This window comes from Poecile atricapillus, chromosome Z (assembly GCF_030490865.1).
Source record: "Poecile atricapillus isolate bPoeAtr1 chromosome Z, bPoeAtr1.hap1, whole genome shotgun sequence".
NCBI classification, from domain to species: domain Eukaryota; kingdom Metazoa; phylum Chordata; class Aves; order Passeriformes; family Paridae; genus Poecile; species Poecile atricapillus.
The window spans coordinates 97,795,208-97,821,282 of record NC_081289.1 but is presented as its reverse complement, the minus strand read 5'-3'; the positions used below and the strand labels follow the sequence as shown (position 1 = coordinate 97,821,282).

The following is a 26,075-nucleotide window of genomic DNA, read 5'->3' as shown; positions in this document are numbered from 1 at the left end:
ACAGGTGCACAGTTCAAAACTGAAAGAAGGGAAAGAGAAGTTTCATAGCACAAGTCCAGGTATTTTCTGACAGTAGAGAAACATGGAAACTCTGGACTGACCTCCTAGTTCTGAAGAATGGACTTTCTGCTGGCTCTCATTGTGGGATGCCTTTTACCAATTGATCCATAAAAGATCAAATCTGGAGAACCTGAAGGTTTTGAAAGCTAAGTTTACTCATTGAAGAAGGCAATTATTGAGCTGATGGTTGTTTGAATGTTGACTGAGAATACCAGTGCCATCAGTGATGGTGTCATTATAGTGTCATGGACACTGGCATCGCTGTCATGTTGCTCACAACATCAAGTTTAAACAAAGCACAAGATGATTATTGGACTGACTTGCAGAATGTGTCAGAAAGAAACATCTAAGTGAACAGAAAAGAGGAAGCAGATGTCTCTGGTCATGCACTTTGGCAGCAGAATAGCTCGTTCTTGTCACTTTGGCAGCCCACCAGGCAGCACCAGAGGCTGCTGAAATCAGCATATCCATAAGGGCTTGGGACAGTAGGAGTAGCAGGCAAGCACACGAGTGTGTGTATGTGTGTGCGTGTGTGTGTGTGTGTGTGTGTGTGTGTGTGTGTGTGTTACAAAGTATTTTCAACCAATGAGAAGAATGAGATTCACTTTCTTCTTGCACTTTGCTTTCATGAGAGCAAATCAACATCAGCTTTAAGGGCTACTAGCAGGAGTTATTTATTGCACTTGAAAACCACTTGAGCTTCGCACGGTGTACCTGAAGCACTCTGAAGCCCAGATACATGTAAGTCTGCCAGACAACGAGCAGGATTTTGCCTGGTCAGCTGTCAGTATCACCCTGTGAGTCACCGATGTCCCCACTGATTACTTTCCAGTCAGCTGTGAGCGAAATACCTGCAGCGCCCATGGGAGCAACAAGATTAGGACTGCCTTCCTGACTGCTGCTGCTCATGCAGTCGGGCAACGCTATAAAACCTCCCCCATCATCTCTGCCGGCCAAGTCAGGATAGATTCTTCCTGTAAAACCAAGGCAGTTTCTTTCCAGGCTAAAAGACTCACTAGTTATAAGAAACATGTGTAACTTTGAGGGAAGTTGGATGATGCCCAGACCTGCTTGCACAGGCACTACTACTGACTTGATGATGGACATGAGGAAAATCTTTCCTCAGAAAAGTGGATCAGCTCTGGGACAGGGCACCAGAGAGGTGTAGATTGCCATGCTGGGCAGCTTTCAACACTCAGTGGGACAAAACCACTGACTTCACCTGTTGCCGGCAACAGTCATGCTCCAAGCAGGACGTTTGACTGAAGACCTACAGAAGGCCCTGCCACTGGCGCTCCTAGGATGCTGTGATACATTTAATAAAAAGCTAGTCCTTTGCAGGAAACGAGCCAGAACAAGCTCCACCGAGCTGACAGAAAACTGCAGTTTGTGCAGAGTTGCTCCAAGCGCAGACAACGTGCAGCCCTCCAAGGGGCATGACTACAAACATAGCTCTCGCCGCCCCGCAGCAGCTCGCTGCTGCCGCTTACACCCTCTGCTGCAGGCGAGCGCTTCTGGGGGCTGCTACAGCGACCGTTCCCGCACGCCGCCACCGAGGCGGGGTGCGCTCACAGGGGCCGGCCGGAGCGGCGGGGCTGCGCGCTCCGGGGCTCGGGGAACAGGGGCTGGAGGCGGGGGTGGGAGGCCGGGCACGGCAGGAGGTGCCGCAGCCGGGTAGCGCCGGGGGTCCCTCCGGCGCTCCCGGCGGAGGCGGGCGGGGCGCGGGGCGCGGAGCCGCCCCCGGCGGGCGGAGCTGCCGCCGCCCCCGCCCCGTCCCCGTCCCCCGTCGGCGGCGCGGCGCGGGGCGGGCGGCGCTCCCCGCCAGCGCAGCGGCATGAAGGAGCCGTCGCTGCCCGGCACCTCGCTGCAGCGGGCCTGCCGCCTCCTCGTCGTCTTCTGTGCCCTCCACCTTTCGGCCACGCTGTTCTACTACCTGGCGGGCAGCGCGCTGGGGCCGCCGGGCAGCCCCGAGCCGCCGCCGCGCCGCCCGCCGCCCGCCAACCTCTCGCTGCCGCTCTCCCGCTCGTCGCCGCCCGCCGCCCGGGCCCGGCCCCTGCCCGCCGAGCCGCCGCCGCCGCCGGGCCCCTGCCCCGAGCCCTCCCCGCTGCTCGGTGAGTGCCATCCCGGCAGGGGTTCGGGGGGACGAGCAGGGGCCCCGCCGCCCGGGGGTGCCCGACGCCGCCCGGGCCGCGGGGGAGGAGGCGCGGGCGGCCGCCGCCGGGTCCCGGTGCGCCCCTGGGCGCCTCTCCCCGCGGAGCGGGCGCGGGGTGACAGCGGCGCGGCTGCTCCCGCGTGTGCCGCCGGCGGAGGGGGATTGTGGGAGAATCCCCGGGGAGCCGGTGCGAGAGGGAGCGCGGCGCGGATGCTGCCGCAGGCACGGCAGCGGCGAGCGGAGACCCTCCGCTCTCGGGAAGCGCTCCCACACCGCCCGGCTTAGTTTCTTTCTGGTTATCGTCGAGGTTGGGTAATTTCCTCTGGGAACTCTACCCAAAATGCTGCTCTTGCGCAATGCCACGGGAAGGCTCAGCAGGGCTTTTTGCGCTGTGCAGGCTTTTCGCAGCCTTTCTGTGTCCGCGGACCTGCTGAATGAGCGGCACGGGTTTAAAATGGGCTATGAGGCAAGGCCATGAGTACAGTTGTTATGCATCCCAGCGGCGCTTTCCACTGGACGTATTTAGTCCTGTGAGCAGTACCGTGATACGTGGCAGCCTGGCGTGTGTTTTATCTGCGCTGGAACTGTGCTCCCCATAGGCCTTTTCCACGACCGCTTGGGTGCTGGCGTGCTGGCATGCTGGCAGGATCTTGGCGGCTTTGCAGCCTGCCGGTGGTCTCATTTTTACTACGTGATGACCCGGACCTGTTTTGATCTGCTGGCTTTGTCACATTGCAGAGTTGGGGACAAGGGAAATTGCAGATTTTTTTTGTCCCTTTAGAAGGCTCTCGAACCCAACTTGCTGCTTGTAATTGCTCCATGAACAGACACTCCTGTGCTGTCGGTAGGGTTGTTACCATGACCTGATGGCATCACAGTTGACAGTAGCCTAGCCACACCTTGGACCTTTGAGTCCGGGGGACAATCTCCCTCATCCACCAAGTGTGCCGTTTTGGCATGGGTACCTCGGTTACCAGTGATCACAACAGGGGAAGAGACTTCAGAAAGGCTACCTGTGGTTTTCAGTTTACGAAACCAACAAAAAAATTTGTCGTTTCTCTTGGTGCCTGCTGGTCAGCTGCTTATGGATCAATGCATCTGAATTACAAATGTCTGGTTTGTTATTTTAGGAAGGTGGTTTTGAAGTCACTGAAAGAAACTGTCCTATGTTTTATGTTGTTTTTGATTCGTATCTTTCACTTTTTCCCCCTACATCACTTATGCTGAAAGTGGCTGTGCAAGCCTGTTCTCAGAGAGTGGATGTGGGAACCCTTTATGAATACGGCTTTGCTTTGAAAGATCTCCACTTAGTCTGATCCTGTCAGGAGTGAGTCATGTGCTTTGGAACTGCCTGGAGTTGAGAGAAATGCTCTTAGTGACCCCAAGATTCAAAGTGTTACTGGAGTTAGTTGCTGGAGTATCATTTAATATGCTCTAAATCATCTTTGCAGCATCTTCAGTGCAGTTCACTGAATCTGCCAAAGGCCATATGCAGCTACTAGCAGTGGTTACAGATGGTCAAGAGATCTACGGGGCCTCGGGAGAAGTAGCTCTCTATGGTACAGTAGGCAAATGTTTCTAGCTGTGTTACCTTCACAGGTAGTGTTACTTGTGGGTGGTACAGCCACATGCAGCCTGGCACCATCATGGTGTCAAGATTTATAGCTAGCATGTAGGTGAGAAACTGTTTGGTTTTTTGGTTTGGTTTTTTTTTTTTTTTCCTTCTGTTCTTTTCAGATTTTGGTAGCAAACTGCATTTGTTAAGCAACTGTATCATGCCTCACATGTTGGTCAGAGCTGAGTCTGCCCTGATCAGCATCTCAGGCCACCATGAGGAATAGAGGGTGTGCAACTTTGTGGGCATTTCTGATGTGTAATTTCCCCACCCAGAACTCAGAAATGCTCCTTTTTGAGCTCAAAACTCACTTATCAATATGAGCATGAAAAGCAGGAGCCATCCTGTGATTCCTGCATTCCCAAAGCCATAAGGAAATGCCCTGATGGGAACAGGTATCTCCAATAACTCCATTTCCTCAATAAACTGACATTTATTAACATACATAATTCTGAGTTTTTTAATTTCCTGCCTGCCCCTCCCCCATCGTTGTTAGGAAGCATGTGATGACTCACACAGGATATGTGTGACTGAACTGCTCAGGCTTTTTGAATGGTAAAATAGCCAGGTACTCATTGCAGAGGCCCACAGTTTTCTTCCTAGCAGTCTTCAGAGAGTAGTTTACAATCCCTGCTGTCTGGCTCTGCAACAAATGCATTAGCTGAATGAGGTTTAATCTCTTACAAGAAGCTGCCAAATTTTAAATGTGCTTTTATGGTTCATTTGCTGTTATTTATAATTTAAAATAATAAATCAGGACTGGGGTAATACTTTAATTCAGCTTTGAGCTGAAAGTCCTTAAAAGCAATGAAATTCTCTAATACAAGGTAATTTAAGCACTTTGGATTTATGCTCCAGTTTAGAGCAGCATGCCAATGAGTGTCTTAAACGGGATATAAGGCAGCAGAGCCTGCTTGCTGCAGTAAAATGTCAAGAATTCCGAGAAATTCTGGTTTCTCTGAGAAGCCCAAAAGCAAGTAAATCGAGGTATTTCCTGCAGGTGTCCATTTCCCAAATTGTTCCATTCTTTAGGAGATGCAGAACAGTATTGTGGTATTTGTTTTGGTTAGGTTTTTTTTTGATAAAAAATTGCTCTCTAGAAGTAGTATGTGTGTTGGCCTAAGCACTTTCAAAACAGTCAAATGTGTTTCTTCTACCATTTCCATGTGGTTTTTGTATTTTGGTGTTGGGGTAGTTACATGCCTGCTGGTTTAAGGAGGGTGTGCACAAGAGGTCAAATTCTTTGGCTGAAATATCCCTTTACAAAAGAGCTCATTTTAAAGCAGCCAGAAGTCTGCAATGCAGAATTTCTTAGACAGGCTTATCTGTATTTCAGGGATGTCATTTTCAAATTCTGCCCAGCTGAGTGCATGTGTTTATGGAGGTTATTTTAGAGTACAGATGTCTCCTTAGCCAATTCTAACCCCCATTTAGACACCAGGTGTGGCTGGGATGATAAACATAAAAGATGTGTATTTCCCCTTTTTGTCGTGAGCATTTACTGGGAAAGTTCATCCAGGTGTATTAAATATTGCAGTCACATGTCTTTTTTAATAGCTTTTCTTGCCCAGATACAAGATTAGAAAGCTGGTAACCCTGTACACTAGTAATAAGCCGATATTGACAAGCAAAACTGTAGGTTAATGTATGAACCAGTGAATTGTCCAAAGGACAAACCACCAGAGAGGGACTTCTTTTCACTAAGGTTTAAAAATGGTTGTTTCCTGGGATACCATAGAATAGATTGGGTTGGAAGACACCTTAAAGATCATCTAATCCTGACTCCCTGGTGTGGGCATGCACACCTTTACCTAGACCAGGTTGTTCAGAGCCCCACCCAACTTGGCCTTGAACAAATACTTCCAGGAATGGGGCACCCAAAACTTCCCCGGGCAACCTGTTCCAGTACCTCACCACTCTCACGGTAAAGAATTTTTTCCTAACATATAATCTAAACATGCTGCACTTAAAAGCCATTGCCCCTTGTCCTGTCACTGTCTTGTCGAAAGTCCCTCACCAGCTTTGTTTTCTCCCTAGAGCCTTGTGCTCTCCAAGCTGAACAGTCCCAACTCCCTCAGCCTGTCTTCACAGGGAGACTGCTCCACCCCTCTAATCCTCTTGGTGTCCCTCCTCTGGACTCACTCTAGCAGTTCCATGTCCTTCCTGTTCTGGGCCCCCAGAGCTGGGTGCAGGGTTCCAGGTGGGATCTCACCAGAGCAGAGCAGAGGGGCAGAATCCCCTCCCTCCCCTGCTGCCCACGCAGCTTTGGATGCAGCCCAGGACACGTTTGGCTCTCTGGGCTGGGAGTGCCCATGGCTGGGTCATGTCCAGCCTCTCACCCAGCAGCACCCCCAAGGCCTTTGGCTTGGGGATCTTGGGAAAGAACTGTTGGGAAACAAGGAAAAGAACTTTCTTCAAGGTGTCAGAGTTCTGGATATAAGCTGGTGCTTCCCACTTCCATGTTAGTGAGGCCATGTATTAAAAAAAGCAAGGATTGAAAGAAAAAAACTACTTTGGACAGCTGTCACTCAGGGACAAGAGGATCTATTACACATGCTACTTCTTCTATGCACTCCTTCTGATGCCTGTGTAGTCAGTATAAGCAGGTGCTATAAACTGTTGATGCTGAAGATAAGTGATGAGGGTTTTCTGATGCTTTGAGGTAGCCTATAAAATCAGCAGTGATATTTGGTGTCTGTATTACAGAAGTATTTAGAGGTTATGCGCTGCCTGAGATTGAATTCATAAATAATGAAGTTTGAGGCCCTGTATATGTGGACATTGTGTAGACAGAGGTGGAAGATGTTTTACCACTGGCAGAATCTTAGCAAGACGAAATTGGGGCAAGAGTGAGAAAACGTAACAGATGTTAAAACACCATTTTGTAGGAAGATTTCTAAACAGTGCCAGAGGGATTTGGTGTGTTTGGCATGCCTGGGGTCTGGTCATGCTGTCAAATTGCCTACCTGCAGTCATAGGCTCTCATCTTGCTTTGGTGAGTTTCTGCCCCAGGAATTGGAGGCTTCTGAATCTGTGTGGTCACTTGTAATACCAGGCAGTGGAGAAAACATTTGCTTTACGTGTAGCATCTTCCTTTCCTCTCTCATCTGGACCTGCCTTTTTTTTAACCTTTTTTTATATAGCTGGTCTCTGCTCCTTCCTGCCTGCCTGGGTGCTGGAGGCATTGCTAAACTTTGTTGGCTTCAAAAGAGGGTTTGAGAAACTGTTAAACTTCTCCAAAGAATATGCTTAAGATGTTTGGCAGGGAGCAGAGGTGTGATCCAGGCAACACCACCGACAGCTCCACAGCTATGTATCTGTGTGGCTGGGAGCATGTCATACCTCTGAAGCACAGGCTTTCTTGGCAGGCAGGGAGCAGCTTCTGTGAGGAGAGTATCACTAGCATCCTCTTATCTGGCCAAAGTGGAGGTCAAGGAGCGTCAATTAGGCTCGCAAAGTAACTTGGAAAGGTGCTGTGCTGGAGAGCAGCTGTTTCAGGGACAAAGCACAACAGATGGAGGAGAAAAGGAAAGTTTTCTGTCTTTAGTGTTTTATAACATGCTTGTTTCTCTGCCAGCATTGATATGGAGCAATAGCTAGTTTCTTCGGAAATTGGGCCAAGTTTGTGTTTGGAAAGAGATGGATGACTTGCAGCTTCCAAAACTGCACTTGGACACAGAATTCAGTTAAGCTCTTTCACTTTCCTCCTCTGGTGTGGAGCATCTTAGTTTGACTTCATTTGGCAGATAGGGAACATTGGCCCTGTCTTGAGGGCCATCCCCACCCCAAAGGGCAGGGGGCTGGCAGTGCACTGTCCCTCAGCAGGGCGGTGCTCAAGGTGTGATGGCCTCACAAGCAAGCAGGAGGTGCTGGGCTCCACTGCTCACCTCCTTTCCTCACCAGTGGACACTACTCTCCAGCCAGCATCCTGCAGCTGCTGCTCTGCTCCCTCCTGCACACTCTTCTCTGCTTTCATTTTGGGGACAAAACCAGCCAGTCCACAGCAATACTGCAGTGATGGGGCCAGAGGTTTGGGGTCTTGGGGCACACGGATGGAGCAGTGTCAATGTTCAGCTTGCTCCTGTTTCTCTCGGTTGGAGAAGGTCTTGCTGCTCAGCCCATCCCAACTGGATCCGTGTTTTCTTTTGTGCAGCCCCTGCCTGCAAGGACTGGTGCCTGGTTAGCCAGGTGTGGATTGCATTTGCAATGCAGGTGCTAATTTCACTGAGCAGTGGCCATGGCCAGGGGCATGGCAAACAGCCTTTCCAGCAGGCTTCCAGCTGCTACTGAACTGGAGGGAGCTTGGGGCAGCCAAGCCTCTCCAGATGTTTGTCTGAAAGAGAATTGCTTTTGTCACCTCCCCTGACTGGGGCGTCACTGGACTTGCTTTGAGGGCACAGAGACCAGTTACCTGCAAACTTGTCTTGCTGAATCTGGAAGTGGCCCTGTAAAGGCCTTATAGGATGGGTTTCCACAAACCTGTGTGCTCCAGGGCAGCGCATGAAGCAGCAGCCATCTCTCCAGGCATGCAATGCCCTCCTGCTGTCCTCACCTCCTATGCTCCCCGACGCCAGCACCAGCCCGTGCTTTTGGGGTGCACAAGCCCTGGCAGAGTTTCAGCCAGACAGACACACCTCCACCCCACCTGGAACCCAGTGCTCACCCACCTGTCTGCGGAGCACACCCCAGCCCCGGGGCAGTGCTGGAATCACATGCCACAGGCAGGATGGGATGGGGCACGGGAGAGGGGCTGGGGGGATTGCTGTGTGATTTGGGGCTGCCCCTGGCAGAGACGTGCCTGAGATGCCTCTTGGCCTGGGCAGACTCTTGTCCACACATCCCATCCTGCTGCATAGTGGGGGGTTTTTGGCTGATGTCTGCTCAGCCTTTTTCTGATCCGTGTTTGTTTGTAGTTTGCTGTTAGAGAGCCTGGTATTTAACTTTACAGCGGGTGGGAAGAGCTAATAACATGCAGATTGCCTGGCTCAAAGGGAGACTGTTCAAAGCTGCCTCAATGAGCGTGCACTGGATTTGAGCCACCAAGGAGGACTCTGCTTCTCTCCCAGAAGTACCCTCCGCCAACAAGACTGTCTCCCTTTTTTTAAATTTTATTTTGTTCTAAAGATGCCACATGCTAGTGTCAGTGCTGGGGACTGGATTAAAATTTTTTTTTCTCTGGCTGTAGTTGCTGAGTTAATCAGGCAGACCCAATGTTGCCAGCACATGTGATGCATCCTCATTTTTTTCAACCTGTTTCCCTTTGGGGTTGCAGATGCCAGACCATGTAGGAGCCTGCCCAGGACAGGAGAGGAGCCCATGTAGCAGGCTTCCCTTGCCTTGACACAGCTAACATCTGTGGAGGTGTGCAACTTCACAAGCTTAGATCAGCCAAGTGAAAAGTATCCCAGCCCTTGGGAGGGCGTTTTTTGTGAGTAGGATATTTCTAGAAAGACCCAAGGAGTTTTTTCTTTAAACTCTCCTAGAGGAGCAATGGCTGCAGGCAGCAAGAGGCAGCGGCTGCCAGCCAGTTGGCCATTTTGTCCAGTGGGTTGCAGGCTGCTTGGGTGACCCAGATGGGCAAGGGAGATGGGGGCCACCCTGTCCTCCTGTCGTGGGCCTGAGTCACGAGAGACTTGAGTCTCTCTGTTGCCGTCTGAAAAGCTGCTGGCACAGCTCTGAAGTTTAGCTGACGGGAAATTATTTTAATGACCTTAAGAGGAAATCACTCTCTTGCTGAATTGTGGGATGCAGCTGCCTGCCCACCCTGGAGCTGCCCTGTGGGGCTGGGGTCCAGCCCTGCTTCACAGCCTGGGGTGGGGGAACTTGCTCTCACATTGTCTGGGGTGGAGCTGATACCGTTTTTCCCAGCCAAGGCTGGCTTGGTGTGGCTGACAGGCCCTTCCTTCCCTTTTCTGTTGGGCCCCTGCAAAGAGAGGGTTGTTTGTTTTGGTTTTTTTCCTCTCTTGTGAGCTCTGCTTCTCTTTTCCAGCTTTTTTTGGTATGAGGATTGTCTGAGTGTGGCAGTGCGGGTGTGCACACATGGCTCAGCAGATGGAGAGCAGTGCCCAGCTTCTCAGCCAGGGTGATGGAAATGTTCTTTTTGGCTCTGTTCAGGGAGTGCCTTTTTCCAGCCGCTACTACCTGTTTCTGCTTTCATTTTCACTAAATTAAATGTCTGAGATTGATGCCTGTCTTAAAGCATGCAGGTGGACTTGGCTTGTTTTCCCAATGAAGCTGTCAGGAGGGTGATTCAGACAGCTGGATCGCCCTTCAAGCCTGTCCCAGAGACTAGGTTCCCTCCTTCCTGTTTCCTTCTCCTGTGGCTGCACTGCCCTTCTGAAGAATAGGATTCTCCTGCCTGAGCCCCCCAGGACTACCCTTTTTGGCAGCAGCCCCATGTTGTACCACCAGCTCCCACCTTCTTGGATGAAGTGTGGTGTCATCCCGTTTGCAGCCCCGGTAGGGACACACGAGTACACTTCTGGCCCTGTGAGACATGGCTGCCTGAGTGTTCCCAACACTTCTAGCATTGGGAAAATATTCCTTGGAGCCTCCCTAGATCACTCCCTTTGGTCTAGGGAGGCTGGAGCAGTTTCTAAATCTGTAATAGCATCAGGCTGAGTGGATTCTGGGCTGCTTGTGTGAGGGTCCTCTCATTTGGGTCAGCAGGATGAGCACCAGGAAGGCAGCAGGAAGGCTGTGTGCTGGCAGCCTCAGATGGCAGGAGGTTTAGGTGTTGTGGCAGGTGTGGCTGTTGGGAAGTGGGACGGGAAAATCTCTGGCGCTGTGGGACAGGCTCCTGGGGCTCCAGCACTGCCTCTGGCTTTTCGCAAGCCTCACTTTCTGCTTTGTGTGAGAAGCTGCTTCCTGTTTGTGAGCAACATGATGGCCCCTGGCTTTTCCTGTGCACCTTCCTTGTGAGCAGAAATGCTTCCGAGGGTCAGAAGTGAGGGGCAGGAGTGGGCTGGCTTTTTTTGGTGTATCTTTCTCTTACCCTTCCAATGCTAGCTAAAGCCTCCTTTTACAAACTCTGAAATGTTTTGATGTGATGCTGTGCTTTTGTGGTTTTTTGCAAGCTTCCTGCAAGTTGCTTGTTTATGTTTCCCAGAGTTTCTTTTGCTAAAAATACATAGTGGAGGCTCATGAAGCCACTCTATTGGAGCTTTGTGATGCTGAGCCCAACCAGCATCTGCCTACAGATGCAGGGCTGCATGGGTGACCAGAGTTGCACGTCCACACAGCGCTGTCGTGCCTGTGTTTTTAGAAGGGACTCCATATACAGTGACTCCTATGTCAGTCCTATGTCAGAACAGAATCAGAAAAGACTCAGATGGAGTGAGTCAAGCTGGAAAGTTTACCTAATAAACACAGATAGGGACACAGTTTTGACAGGTGGGACAGCACTTGCAGCAGACTTTCTGCACATTTTCTTGGCATTGCAGATTACATCCTGAGTCAGCATCCTTCAAAAACAGCAGCCCTAGGGCTGCTTGCTGTCCAGGTAGTCAAATTTCAGTGAAAATTATTTTAAATTAGTAGCTGGAACTGTGACTCTATTAACCAGTTGGAAAGCCTCTGCGTTTGTGGATTTGGCTTTATGGCCTTGTCCTGCTTGGGAAGTGAACTGAAAGCATCAGTTTGCAGTGGGTGTATGTTGCTGCTGCTTTGTGTCAGCCACATGGCTTTATGAAGTCGAGTTTGTTTTAGTCATTCTGTATTTCAAAACAGTCTATTCAGCTTTTTTTCTGGTTTTGTATTTGGTGAATGTGTTAACTGAGCGATTTGTGTCCAGCCTGTCTCAGAAGCGGCTGCCATGCCACAAATGGATGGCACTGGTGCTGGGGGACTGCTCAGTGGCCTACATGTTGCCTGCATCCCTTTAGGGCAGTATTTGCAAGGTGTGCTGCCCTTGAAACTGATGCATTAAACTGGGGGTTTGGAGCAGTAGAGATCATTTCTCACCAGTGCCCTTCAAGACTATAAAACTGTTAAATCTCTGCCTTCTGCAGCTGCTTTTTACAATGAATATGTTTTCTGCTCCCATCTTTTCTGTGCCAATGTTCCAGTCTCCGTAAGGCAAGCAAGAGTGAGTTCTGGCAGGATGAGTGGTCTATGTTCCGCCTTGGGGGGCTGCTGGATGCCAGCCAGCAAAATGCCGTTTGCAGTTCCAAATGCTTGTGGCTGTCCTTGCCCAGCTGGAGCTCACAAGTCACCAGTGGGAGATTTCCTCTGTAAGTTCACCTAAACGGCAGACTTTCATTTCCTCCCGCCTTACTCCGAGTGGGTTCGAGACATTAGAAGAACCTTTGTTTGTTAAACCAGAAAGCATTCTCCAGTCTGATGGGGCTCCCGGTTGCTTCTTGGGAGCAGCAACTGGGAGAAGAGTCCAGTAACTGGGAGCACAGAGCCCAGCGTGTCCCAACAGGAACCGGCTTGTTCGATGGGACAGCAGCCACACCCAGTGCCTGGCAATGGATTAGGCTGGCAGGGCCCCACCAGGGGATGTGTTGCTTCTGCTCCTCTGCTTCCTGCAGCATCTCACTGGGTCTTGCTGCTGGTAGCCAGGTACAAGAAGGATAGGAAAATAAAGTCCCTGGGCACAGACGTCCAAGATAATCCTGTTTGTTGGCTGTGAACCATGCCCAGTGCAATGCCCTCTGCTGTTTTAAAATCACAAAAGTGTAGCATCATCCTAACTCTGAGTGCTAGTCTCATAATGGAGGTGACACTGATGGGCACAGGGACAGCTGGGGGAAGTGGGTATGCAAGTGGGCTGGGGCCAGAGGCTGTTTTGGGAAAATGCTTTCCACCATGGTGTGGAAGCAGTCCCCAAATTCAGAGGAAACAATGTACTGTCTCCCTCTCCTGTCACCACTGAACCCCAGTCCCAGTCATTCCACTGTGTGTTCCTTCCTGCCCCAGTTCCTCCAATTTTTGCTTCTTCCTCCTGCTGCAGAGCACCTTCTGAGCTCTCCCTGCAAGCCACACTTAAGAGTTCAGAGCAGAGAGGCTGTGGCCCTGGCTCTGCAGCTGCAGGGCAGGCATCCACAGAGCCTTGCTTGTACCACGGGGCAGAGAGGGTGCAGCTGAGAATTGCTGGAGTGCTGGGAGCATGGGCAGACTGATCCCAGTGCCCCTGGAGTCTGAGGAGTCACTGCCTTCTCCTCTTGTGAGAGGGGGAACTTGCCCATTTAACCAGTGCAAAATGCAGAGATCAGGAGATCCCTTTGCATTCTGCCACTGTGCAGGCACTATGCAGCAAAGCTTCCCTGAACATGCCACTGAGCACCTCTGCCAGCTTGGCCAGTCTCCTCCTTGTCCTCTCCAGTGTTGAGTGAGCACAGGTTAGTGAAGCAGCACAACCAAACTAGTTGCTTCTTCTAAATAACCTGGGAATGTGCCATGAGCTTGAAGCATTATTTCTGGTTTTTTTAGCAGTCATGTGTTGTGGAATCCACAAGCTTGATTGTGATGGCCACTGCGTTTTTGAGCTCTCTAAGTCACTTGTGCCCCTTCTCAAGGGGCTCCCCCAGAGCAGTGTACCCTCCACCTGGGGGCCTGGGGGTCTCTGCAACAAATGTGAGGCAGTAGCATTCGCGAGGTAGGACACACAAGCACACCCAAATGGAGGAGAAGGGAAGGGTACAGCAGGCAAATACTTAAGGGGTGATCCCCAGACTGGGTATTTATGGTTGATGCTTTATGCCTTATGCAGGGGGTCCTCAGCAACCCCACTGCTGCAGAGGCTTTAGCAGGAGATGAGTGTGTGTGCCAAGAGCAGTTTGTTGACTGGCTGGTGCTGGAAGCAGGACGTGGCAGCAGGAGAGGCCCTTCCTTAGGCTTTTGTGGTGCGTTGCTCCATTGGTGCTGGAGCAGCTGGAAGCAAACAGAAGGGCCAGCCTGGCTGTTGTGAGGGTTCTCTCTGGTGCCACCTGGACTTCTCACTTGTAACCTGGTTTTGACACAGATTGTTTCAGTGCTTTCAAACCTGCCACTTTTGGAACCATCTGCAGGAATTGCCAACATGAATGCACATCTGGATATGCTTTTTTTTAGCATTTCTAATACAGAACGTTTCATAAATAAGGGGCATGTCTACAGAACACTGAAAATATATCTAAGAAGAAAAACAGGAAGGGGATTTTATTCACTTTGCATGTGACTAGGCATAGGTGATTTTGTCAGTAGGAAAGCTGAACTGTTTTTGAGGTACCCGACTCTTGGGCTGCCTGAGGTGGGTGAGAGCCCAGAGGACAATACTTCAGGCTGGTTTTGTGGTGCATGTGGCAATGGGAGCACAGCTCTTGGTTGGCCACACAGACTGTAGGATTTGCAGGTATCAGTGTCAGTGAGTCTGCTGGGTTCTGATACCAGGAGGCCACAGTGTTTGTGGGTTTGCTCTGACTTGGTGGTGTGAGGTTGCTTTGGGTATAGATGGTCCAAGCTTCAGTACTTCCAAGCACTGGTTGGATTGTGTTGGGACCAAAAGCTCTGTTTCTTAAAAGCCAAACCCAACCAAAACCCTAATGTGTGTAAAGGATGTGTCCTCAGAGAAATAGACCATGTGTGTTAATCTGCTTTGCGCTATGCCTCTCTTCCAGTTGGTGCACTACGTGTGGAGTTTTCCCAGCCTGTGAACCTGGAAGAAGTGGCAAGAATAAACCCAGAGGTCAGAGCAGGGGGTCGTTTTACTCCGAAGGACTGTATAGCACTTCAGAAAGTAGCAATAATCATACCATTCAGGAACCGAGAGGAGCACCTGAAGTACTGGCTCTACTACCTGCACCCAATTCTCCAAAGGCAGCAACTGGATTATGGAGTATATGTTATCAACCAGGTAAGATGCTAGAGGCAAGCTTTTATACAGCTCTCACCACAATGCCTGTGCCCCTTAAAATAGAGGAATGGTTGCTTTACTTTGAAAAGCAGTAGGCTGGCAGGCAGGAATAAGGTTGCTTAAAAAAAGAAAAAGAAAAGGAAGAAAAATTCTGCTTCAGTGCTTTTAATGGAAAATCTGAGATCCCCGCTTCTGCTCAGGTACAATCCACTCTTAAGAGCTTCTGCTTAAAGAAACCCCTTGTTGAGGAGGAAAGAATTCCTAATAGCACAACCCAATTAATTATCTCTTTCCAATTGTCACTTTTTCCCAACTGCTGCAGGAATGGCATGGAGGGTTTTTTAAGGTGACAAGTTGATGTCTAATGTCTAGGTTGGTAGTAGATGTACCCTAAGTGTGTAGGATTTCACTTTATCAAGCACCTTCTGTTCATGTTAGTGCACAAAGTCAGGATGGAGAAAACAAAGCTGTGGCAGTGGGGCAGGTAAGTGGCTGTCTTCAGCGGAACAGAAAAGAAACAAGTAATCATGGGGAAGTTCTTGGAGTTTTTGATTTTGGGGATTTCTTTCCTTGATATCTTGTGGCCTTCAATCTGCCTTTTAAAAAAAGAAAGGCGTAAAAATGCACATTTCACTCAAGGCAAGCTGTCTTCATTTATAGCATAATGGTGTTTAAATAATTGAATGTTGTTCACCCTTGGAAAACCTTAAAATGTGCAGGCATTTATACAAGCTGCAGGGTGAAAGGGCAGATGCAGTTCTGAGAGCCCCAGCAGAGACCACCTTCTGGGCAATTCCACTGCAGTTTCCCTCTTGGATATGTATTTTTATCCTGTTTTCTCAGCTCAGTAAAAACTGAGATGAAGTAACATGCTTCTTTAAGTGTTAACTCCTTAAGCTTCTGCTTGGATCAGCTGGTGTGTTTGGGCATATCAAACACCATGAATATTTAAAATGGTCACCCAAGCGATGAATTTCGTCACAGACTTGAAAGTAGGGGGAGACTTACCCTGAGAGAGAAAACTGATGCTCCATTACTATGATTTCTCTTACTTTGTTCATTTCCAGGGTGCCAGAGATCAGGACAAAAGAGATTTCTGGGGAATTAGTGGTAGTTCCCCAGCACAGCAGCCAAGATGATTCAGTGTCTGCATCTGTCTGTGCTTGCCACCTGGCAGCCACACCGCTGAGGACACAATGCATTTCTGCAGCATGCACACTGGCATGCTGTGCCTTAAAATTGAGCCCTTTTCCTGCGTAGTGCAAGGAGCAGCTGGAGAGACACTGTGGTGGAGGGGCCAGCCACAGCCCCCTCCATCCTTCAGGCTGCATTTCCTTGCATGTGCAGCGTTTGGCCGTGCGAGTTGCTGGTGCCACAGGGCTGGCTGGGCCGCAGACCCTGCTGGTCAGGGGGTGCAGGTGGTGCCAGGGGCAGGACAGTGCCTCCCTGCTCTTAGCACGGCTCAGATGCCAGAGTGTGGCGTGGCTTCCAGCAGCGGTCCTGCGGTGGGGGCTGCTGCTTTCCCAGGCAGGTGTAGTCACTGGCCAGCTGTGAGAGCTGCCTGCAGATGGTCTGGGGCATCGCTTGTGGGAGAGCAATCGCCTCCATTGTGAAGAGCTGGAAGTGCAGCTGGGGGTGGTGTTTCCCATCGGTGGCATTCCAGGGTGAGGAAAGCTGTGCTGGTGCCCCTAAGGGCAGGCAGTGTCTGAAGCCCGATTGGAGTCCCTGCTGCTGCTGTGATGATGCATGCTGGCTTGCATTGGCCTGTGTTGCTGGCTACTCCTCTTCTGTGGTCCTGTTCTGCAGCACTAGGGCTGTGTGCTTTACAGTTAACTCTCTCAGAAGGTTTTGGAGCAAATACTTTTTCTCAGGTGCATCCCTTGGGCATAGTTTGAATGAGAGTGAAATGCAGTTCTTGGGGTATATATGCCCTGGCCACATCCAGCAAATATAGGTTAGTGAGAGACCACTTGATTTGTAAAATAAATCAAGCAAGACCACTTGATTTGTACAATAAACATTCTCCTTCTGCATGCCTCTAGTAAGCTGTGTCCAGAAGAAGTGGAGTGGTCAGTGGTAGTAAACCCACTGGATGCATCTCCCAAGGGTGAGTGGGAACATTGAACAGAGAGAGATGCAGAAAATGTATTAATTCTTCCAGAAATACAGTAGGAAAACAGTCTTATTTCTCTGCTGTCTTGACAATTGCTTTTCTCTTTTTCTTGTCTGTCCTTCCCTTTGCATCTGCCCTCTTTTTTTTTTTTTTTATTTTATTTTTCCTTCTAGCGGGGAAATATTACCTTTACTTGTTAATCCTGTCTATATCAAAGCAATCACTGAAGCAAGGAGAATTACTGTGTGATCTGGTTCTTACACGCTGCCTACATGCTCTTCTGTGCTCCGCATCTCATAGAAAGAAAGAGGAGCGCTGAGCCCTGCTACTGCTGCACTGGTAATGTCAAACTTCTTCCTTTCAGCGCAATGTGTTTCTGTCACGAGTCCATTGTGTCTCCACCATGCTGTTCTTGCGTGCCTGAATGCCTCTGAGTAGCACTTGGCTGAAGTCAGGGGGATAATGTTTGTAAAATGTCTGGCATGTAACAGGAGCCAGTGGAAAATACTGTATTACGTTTCACCTTGCACTCTCCACCCCTAGGAAAACCCAAACCTGGTGTGTGGAATAGCAGTTGGAGGATTTTTCAAGCAAATCTGAGATGAGGACGTGCGGCTGGACATGCTCTGCCAGTGCCCATTGATGCCACGCAAGTGATGAATTTGCAGCATCTCCTTCAGCATCGCTCACTCCCACACATCCACGTGTTGTCTCGTGCCTGCGGCCATTGCCACGCAGATACTTGAGTCTGGGGAAATTGATCTTCTCACTGCATTCCAGCCCATGCAAATGCCCATGCAGCCAGACTAAAGTTTGGGAAAGGGAGTTTTCAGGAAACCATTTTCCACTGGCTCCTGGTGCTAGTTGCAGTGTCTTGGTAGCAGTTTTCCAGAGAGGTGTGTGAGTGTGGAGTGGTTGGGGCATCACTTTTATTCATGTTACTTTGCAGGGGGTGTCAGATATGTGGTCAGAGGAGGGAATTGTGCTCAGCTCCTGTTTACCCTTACAGTGTCAGGGGAGGCAGGTTTCCACTGTGACTGCTCTCTACCACAGTCCAGTGTAATTGTGCTGAGGCTTCAAAACACCCTGTGACAGAGAAACACCTAAGTATCTCCCGATATCTCTCTGTGGCTCTGGAAATTTGTTTCTACCTGGTCAAGTCCACTGGAGGAAGGACTTTCCCATGGAAATCGTGTGTGTGTGGTTCAGGCTGTCTCAGTTTGTCCCTGACTTAGCTAGCACTGGCAGGTGATGGATCTGTCCTTGTTGGCCAGAAACATACATCCTCACCATTACCTCCTTGAGATCTGATGAGTGTAGGATTCAGGTGAAAGCGATGCAACCACATTTCATCTGTGCTCTCTGTGTGAGGAATCACAGAGCTGCCTCCTATATATATGTGGGAGGCAGAACAAAGTCAGGACATACGGCTTCTTGCTGGTTTGCAACCCTTTTAGTTAGAGTAACGATTCAAAAACCTCAGTTTTTTATGTCTAGCACTAAAAAAAAGGAACTCTCCTTTGAAAGGTCTGGCTGAATAAACCAGATTCAGCTGAGGTAAGAGATGGGAAGTTAAAAAGCCTGGATGTTGGTCTGCTCAGGCTGATCATTCACCTCCAGGTGCAAGCAGAAGTCAGTGTCGGACCTTGCAGGACTGAGGCAGCAGTTTGTTCTGGGAATGACAGAGAGAGTTAATTCAGGAGCGAGAAGCAGGTGCTGAGTGCCAGCACTAAACTTAGAAATGGGTTAAGTTTCAGGACAAGAGAACATTGGAGGAAAATTGTCAGGAAAAAGAAAATAGCAAAAATGTGCTTGGACTACATATTTTTCTGTCTGAAAACCTAGGAAAGCACAGAAGCTATGTCTGGAGCTTGACTGCATTGTCAAACTAGCAGTCCTCTGTGCACTGCCTCACTCTTCAGGATAATGCTTCTCTGTCCAAGCAAGTCCAAACTAATCCATTTCTTTGAGACAAATAACAGCATTCATGGGATGACAAGCTACCAGGCAGAGGTGAGGGATGGAGGTTTTTTCAGTTGTGTTTTACTCAGTTTCTCAAGGGTCACTGATGAGTACTGCGCTCTGTGCTGACCTGGAAGGAAGTTTTCACAGCTCTGGTTTATTTGGTTATTTTTTGAAAATGTCTGGGATCAGTCAGAGATGGCAGCCTGCAGCATGCATGCCAGTTTTGAGAGATTTGAATCTGAGATACCGCAAGCATTCCAGTGCCTTAGGTAAAGAAACAGAGCTTCTGCAAAAAAGCAAACCCGCTTGTCAGTCTTTCTTTGTTCCAGTACATTGTGTTAAAGCCCCACATACCTTCTGGGACAGAAAACCAGCCTTCTGCCCTCAAAACAGTCACAGCTGATAACAGCCTTGTAAAGTTTGCTGTATGAGCTACGTGCTCACTGTAAAGTTACTGAAGAATGGCCTGGAGAGGGTTCTTTGTTTTCTTGCAGAGGTTGTGATTCCCTTCTTCCTAGTCTTTTGGATTCCTGAGTGTGAAGCTGTGTGGCCATTTGGGAGGAAGGTGGCAATGCCCACATGAAGTGTTTGCCCTGTGTCCTGACCCTCTCCATGCACAGGGCTCCAATGTGAGCTCTGCTAGAGTCCTGTGGTGAGGTGGCAGGAAAGACAAGAGCCTGCAGGCTCTTCGTGCAAAACTCTCTGTGCTTTGAGGTTTTTTGGGGATAGTTTTAAAAACACAGCTCTTTGTATCACCATTAATCCTCATGTGTCACCCAGAAGAGTTAGAGGCTACCCGAAGGCACTGGTTAATTACAGCTGAGCCTCTGCTGGTAACAAAATCAGTGTGAAGTGCCCTTTGCCTTGAATTTCATTAGGAAAAGAGCAGCCAAAGGGTATGAAATGAGGCTGCTCTCCTAGACTGGCCCCAGCAGTTGCTTTGAGGCGTGAGCCTGTTGCATTTTGCACCAGCACCAGGACAAGTCCCAGTCAGAACCTTGGGGCCAAGTTTGGGTTTGGTGCTGTGGAACCTGAGGATTGCTGGGCAGCTGGGGCTGGGCAGCACACTTTGCTCCCTCCAATCTCATGACCTCAGCTGCTTCCTCACCCCAGCCTCTTTGTTCCATTTGCCTTCAGTTTCTGTACTTGAGTTTTCAGACTGCTCTTGCTTTATGCATGATGGTGATTGTCCACCCACCACCTTATTATTTGTGTGAACTCTTTTGTTTTGGGTGAGGATGCTGAGAATTTGCTCAGATCCTCTTCCATGAAAGCTTACTACTCCCTGTGAAGTCATTTATGCCCAAGGCAGGTGAATGCTTTTGAAAACTTTGGTTTGACACTTGGATTTTAAAACCTTCATTTGGAATATACTTGGGGCTGTTTCAAGAACCTGCATTGGCTCTTCAGCAGCAGATATATTAACCAGTCTGGATTAAACAGTTACCAAAATGACTGTTCATTAACCAGGTGAAGCTGTTACAGAGAATGTGGTGTTTCAAGCTGCTGCTCCTTGGGCACAGTATTGTATCCATCCTTGATGATTTGCATCCCATGTTGGGTGTGGGTACTTCAGGGTCGGGGGACAACTCGCACCATGGGGGAGTCCTTTGTCTTGACACTGCTCAGAGAGTGTGGAGACTCTCACTAAAGGTAGAATGGATTTGGCAGTCTTGGTTTCCAGGCCAGCAAAAACCTTCAGTCTCTGAGCCATGCCCTATGAGTTTCTTTCTACCTGCTCTGTTCCCTTGTACAGGGTTTCAGTTTGAAGCTGCTGCTGCAGAGTGGGGTCTTTAACTGGAAATCCTTACTCTCAAACTACCAGTATTCTGGGGTTTTGGGCATGATCATTTAGGTTTTCCAAAGTACTCAGCAATTTGCGAGCCTCTACTTGTGCTCAAATCCACATGTGCTTTTGAAATGTTTCTGCCTGAAAAAGGCCGAACAGGTTCTCCTCAGGTGCTTCATTGCTTGAGGAGGAAAGTGAAGATTTTCCTGCCCTGCTCTCTGCCAGTCCCTTCATTAGCTGTGCTTGCCCTGGGATAAATTTGCCCTGCCGTAGTGTCAGCTCTTTTCAAGTCCTTCCCATCATGGTGAGAGCCTTCTTGGTTTCATTTTCCCATCGAGGCCCCCAGGACAGATGAAGAGTGGTGGAAAAGCACCAAAGAAGGGGATGTGCCACTGCAGCAGTGGCAGCATCCATCTCTTGAGCTGTAGCCCTTCCAGGAAGCAGCTTGTGCTGGCCTGCCATGCAGTAACCAAGGCTTGTGTGTCACAGCCACATGCCAAACCTGTTTCCCAGAGCCCAGGGAGCATCCTGCTCCTCTGTGTTCATGACTGCTCACGGCTTGGCAGAGGGTCAGAGGTGAGCAGCAGAGCATCAGACCTTGGCTCCCAGTGCTGTCTCGCACTTGGCACATCAGGTCTGGCCTGTGATCACATGTTGCTCAGCAGAGTCTCACAACCACATTGTGGCAGAGCTTAGGAGGAGGGTGCTGAAACTCCGGCCACAGCAGGGTTTTGGCTCATGGTCCTTTTCATGGCTGTAAGCTAAAGCACTGCCAACGTTCCTCTCCGTAGCAAGCATCTCTTCTTCCAGAGGAATTCACCTCTTTTTCTTTTCTCTGCTGCTTCAGGAAGCCCAACCTGCTTGCCCTGTGTAAGAAAATTTAATCCTTAAATGCCTGTGCATGGGGTGGGGCATAGGGATTGCTTAGTACCATATCAAAATCTGCCCTCTTGGGGGCTCCCACCAAAAGATGGGATCTTAGCTGGGTCCAGCCTTTCCTCAGCCATTTTTTCTGCCCCCATGGTTTGCTGCTGTCCCAGTGTCATTGTCCTGCAGGCAGCATCTGGGGTCATGGAGGCCTCCTGCAAACATGCCATGGGTGCTGCAAGGGTAGTGCTCAGGCTCAAGCTCAGTCCATCACATGCCACCCCTCTGCAGCAACACCAGCATCTGGCAACAGGTAAGGAACTGCTGATGTCAACTGCCAAATTTAAGTCACTTAACTGTTTCTATTTGTTTTTAAATTAGGATGGAGAAGAAGAATTTAACCGTGCTAAACTGCTGAATATTGGATTTGCAGAGGCCTTGAAGGAGTATGACTATGATTGCTTTGTGTTTAGTGATGTAGACCTCATCCCAATGGATGACAGGAACACCTACAAATGTTACAGCCAGCCACGTCACCTCTCTGTATCCATGGATAAATTTGGATTTCGGTGAGACAACTTTCAGAGTGGCATCTTATTCCTAATACCAGTGCCAGCCTAGCAGGGCAGGCACAGTGTTACATATCCCCACCCACCTTTGGGAGCATGGGAAAGCATCTCTCCCAAAAGCCTGTCTTAACATGCAGGGCCCTGCAGGGAACAAGTGGCTGCAAGGGGGAAAGGCAGAGAAAGGCAGCTGAGCATTTTATTAAAACTCACAGCTTCTGGTAGGTGAAACGTAGGGTGAGGGAGAGCTAAGAACACTTCGTTTTGCAGAATATGCCCACATATCCCTTCTTGTGTTTCAGTCTGGAAGCTGGAAGACAGCTAGTGTTTCCACCCAGTCTGAAAAGTGAGACATTCTCACACAGTGAGAATTATGTGCGGCTTTAAAAAGACTGCATCAGACACTATTTTTAGAGCAAGACAAGATTTTTTTGGCTGTTTGGTTTTATGCCACTGAGAGACCTGCCCTGGTACATGAGAGCAGCACAGAGCAAAATTTCTTGCAGCATATATTTGGGTTCAGCTGTTCAGAACAAAAACATGTCTTCCTCTTCCTGTCTGGGGTTTTTGGTTTTTTGGGGGTTTGTTTGTTTTGTTTTGTTTTTTTCCCTGTCCCAAATCCCAAGATGGAATTTCAAAGCTCATCTGTAAAGTGGAGACCCCGTGGTGGCCAGTAGTGCTAAAGCTAGAGCAGTGGTGGTGTTGGCAGGGTCCCTACTCTGCCAGCTATGTCTCTACTCCAGACCCAAGCCCTACTTGGAACAGGACTGCCACTGGCACTGCAGCATCTGCAGTTCTTTCTTGGACTGAAGTGAAACTTAAAACAGAAATGCTTGGTCCTGGGGATTCCTCTACTTTTTAAAGCAGAGATAAGTCTGTACTAGGTCCTGATGATCTTTGTGTGGACCCTCTCTGTATGCTCTGGGTCTGAATGTCATCCGTCCCTGATCTCCTGGTGAATTGTCTCATTTCAAGTGGGAGCTAGTTGGCTTTCTGTATGCAAGGCCACACTGCCAGCTCAGCTTTGGGCTGTAAGCTTCCTTTTTGGGGCACTGAGGAGTGTGGGGGTGAGTGGGAGAGCTGCAGGAGGAGAAGGTTCTGTGGTACATCCAATGTCTGAGCTCTTGCCACTCCTGTGGTATTCATGTCACCTTCAGTGAGGTGATAATGCATTTCAGCCTGTCCTTTGAGGACATTGTACTGCTTAGTAAAAGGCTGCAGCTACTTCCAGTTGTGAAGTACTTCTCAGATATATTTGGGACTGAGCCCACCAGTTCCCTCTCTCACAGCTGAGTCCAGGGTACCACAACACCTGGCTGCTTCCTGGAGCAGGAAGGTGCCTTGCGGTGGGTGCTGGCTATGTGTGGGCTGGGTGAAGGGCAGCAGCAAGCTCTTTTCAGGCAGGCAGGCTGCCCCTTGGCTAGCCCCTCTTCTCTAATTTGCTCTTTTCTCTGCTTCCAGGTTGCCTTACAATCAATATTTTGGAGGTGTGTCTGCCCTGAGCAAAGAGCAGTTCACAAAGATCAATGGGTTCCCAAACAATTACTGGGGCTGGGGTGGTGAAGATGATGACATTTATAACAGGTAAATAATTTTTCTTCCTTGGCATCCTTCCTGGGGTGCATCCAGGGTGAGGATGAACACAGACCTGCTGCTCTCACCTGGGTATGGGGGTATCTCCAGGCAGGAGATGAAGGTGGTGTGTGGGCAACCTACTGTCTCAGTGAGAACATGTTCCTGCTGGGTGCTGGCACCCCATTTCTTAGCTCCCAAGGTGCGGTGGGGAGGGGTCTAGTTGGAAAAGTCACACCACTGCCCCCTCCCCCTGCCATTGTTCATTCTCCCTGTAGCCTCACCAGCATCCACACCAGTGCACTGGTTGGAGCAGCGTGCTTCTGGGTCTCCCAGCAGTGACTCAGAGATGGGGATTCAGGACGTGCAGCCAAAGGTGGATGAGACCTTGACCCACCTTGCCCAGTGCAGCCCAAGATTTGTTTGGGTCTGCAGCCTTGTAGCAGACCACTTTGCTCCCAGGAGAGTTCCATTTGTCAGGCTGTAAGCAGTTCTGTACAATGCTGTGAGCCATGTGAGCTTGACTGGAAGGAAGCTGAGCAAGGCTCAGAACTGAGGAGAGGAGGAAGTTGTTCTCACAGGGCAGGCTGGGAAGATCAGGGCAAAGGATGAACATGGGGTTATGCTGTCTTACAGCTTCACATATCCACAGCATTCACTGTGAGAAATCATCATGAGGGGCTTGCATTTGGAAGACTTCTTCATGTTTCTCAGTGACAAAACCACTCTGATCTTTTCTCTGGGGTTTCTGAGCACTTCTGGGCTTCAAGGAAGGGTGTTTCAATAAGAAAAAAAAAAAATTGTATCTTCCCGAAGTGTTGCACTTCTATTAAAAAACTGAGAGACAACTTTCCAGTAGGGCATTCATAGCAAGGTGGCAGTCCTTTCTTTTCGGGGCACTTGGGTTTTGAGGAACAAAAGATGCTCCACAGAAGTGAAAAGGGAGAGGCAAAAAAGAAACCAAGTACTTTTTCATCACTGATATCCATGAAAAAACCCTGCAGGTGCTTTGTAGCGAGCCTACAAAGAAAGACGGGCTGCCCCTCACCTGGTAAGTCCCAGCTGGGACCACTGTGACTCTTACCATGTGTCTCCTTTATGCTGCTTCACCACCATTTACTTCAATTTCCCCCAGCACTGCAGCTTTAATGTCACAAAAGATAAGTGCTCCTCTGGTTTCTATCCAGATGGGTTAAAAACTAGATGACTCCCACTCAAATTCGAGTCTACAGCCTGAAGCAGGGTTAATGTGGGCGCTGGGGTGTTGTTTGGAGGAGATGGAGGTATGAGTGTGTGGTGAATTACCTTGATGTTGGCAGGGGGAGGTCTCTACTCTGCACGATAGATAAAGTGTCTGTGTGGAAAAGGACTGGCTTTCCTTCCTTGTGTTGGCAAGCTTGGAAGTGCATTAGTAACATCCCCACCCAAAAAAACCCCCAAACAAACAAAAAAAAAAAAGTAGGTGAAACCAGTGGTTATTTGTGGAAGGTGTGGCAGAGCATCCCACATCCGTTGGGTGTTTAATGTACTTGCTTTCTACAGGCTGGTGTTTAAAGGCATGGGGATATCTCGTCCGGATGCGGTCATTGGGAAGTGCAGAATGATCCGGCATTCCCGGGACAGGAAGAACGAACCCAACCCCGAGAGGTGTGTCTCACCCTGTCCCACATCAGGTTTAGGGGTGCCTCCTGCCCTTGCTGCTCCGACTGCTTGGCTTTCTCTTTGCTGGGCACAAAGGTGGAATGTGGAAAGGCTGCAGCCATCTCTTCCCTGGCTGAGCTCTCTGCTCCTGCCCCATAAGCTGCCCCCGTGCCCCTTGCCAGTTCACTATCGGATTATAGACCTTTTCCCCAACATTGCACTATGGCAAGAAGGCCTCTCCTCTTCTTTTTTTTTTTTTCTCTTAAATGCATAAAATTAGATTCCGAGCAATTGTTTCCAGCTTGTCTTTGGGGTATAAACCTCTGCTCTAGTGCAGAGCTGGAAAAAGACTTGTGTGATTTAAAAGCTTGGCTGCTTTTTCCTAGCTAAAATTTGGCCCCATAGGGATGCGTTGGCTCACTGCTCACTGGCCAAATCTGGGAGTTTATGGCACTGATACTCAGGTTTTTCTTGAAACACCTGCGGATGCCGCCTGAGAGGCATGCAAATATCAGATTGTTTAAACATTTTTTCCTTTCTTTCTTTGTTTTTTCTGCCCTCTCTCCCACTTTTTTTTCTTCCCCTCCTGCAGGTTTGACCGAATTGCTCACACACGGGAGACAATGAATTCTGACGGCTTAAATACACTATCCTACAAGGTGTTAAGAACTGACAAGTACCCTCTCTATACAAAGATCACAGTGGATATTGGCTCCCCCAATAGCTAACATCAGAGACACAACAGAGACTTGCCTATATTACCCAGGGTATCTGGCCTCACTGATGCATTATATGTGCTGGTTTTATAACAGTTGCAATGAACCAAAAAGAAAAAAAAAAGGCCTCTTTTGGCATGCCAAAGTGTCTCCAAATTGGTTGGACAAGTGATGTTTTTAAA

General features: G+C 49.3%; 1 protein-coding gene across 2 annotated transcripts; it reads left to right on the top strand.

Annotated features, from left to right (window-relative positions):
- Window positions 1-1,841: 1,841 nt before the first annotated feature.
- Window positions 1,842-26,075, top strand: B4GALT1 (beta-1,4-galactosyltransferase 1). Of its 2 annotated transcripts, none has more exons than XM_058826356.1 (6): window positions 1,842-2,171; window positions 14,429-14,664; window positions 21,780-21,967; window positions 23,426-23,548; window positions 25,079-25,183; window positions 25,770-26,075. In XM_058826356.1, exons 1-6 carry the CDS (start codon window positions 1,895-1,897, stop codon window positions 25,903-25,905), a joined length of 1,065 nt encoding a protein of 354 aa, XP_058682339.1. In that variant the 5' UTR covers window positions 1,842-1,894; the 3' UTR covers window positions 25,906-26,075. The 2 variants fall into 2 exon arrangements, with proteins under 2 accessions (XP_058682339.1, XP_058682340.1); XM_058826357.1 differs by lacking the exon at window positions 1,842-2,171 and adding an exon at window positions 11,952-12,058.

What these genes read in the sequence shown, in the direction of transcription:
- B4GALT1 (XM_058826356.1), top strand. Translation starts at nt 1,895, where the DNA reads ATGAAGGAGCCGTCGCTGCCCGGCACCTCGCTGCAGCGGGCCTGCCGC. An exon ending in GAGTATATGTTATCAACCAG is followed by an intron (nt 14,665 to 21,779) that starts GTAAGATGCTAG and finishes TTTTTAAATTAG; the next exon opens with GATGGAGAAGAAGAATTTAA. An exon ending in AACGAACCCAACCCCGAGAG is followed by an intron (nt 25,184 to 25,769) that starts GTGTGTCTCACC and finishes CCCCTCCTGCAG; the next exon opens with GTTTGACCGAATTGCTCACA.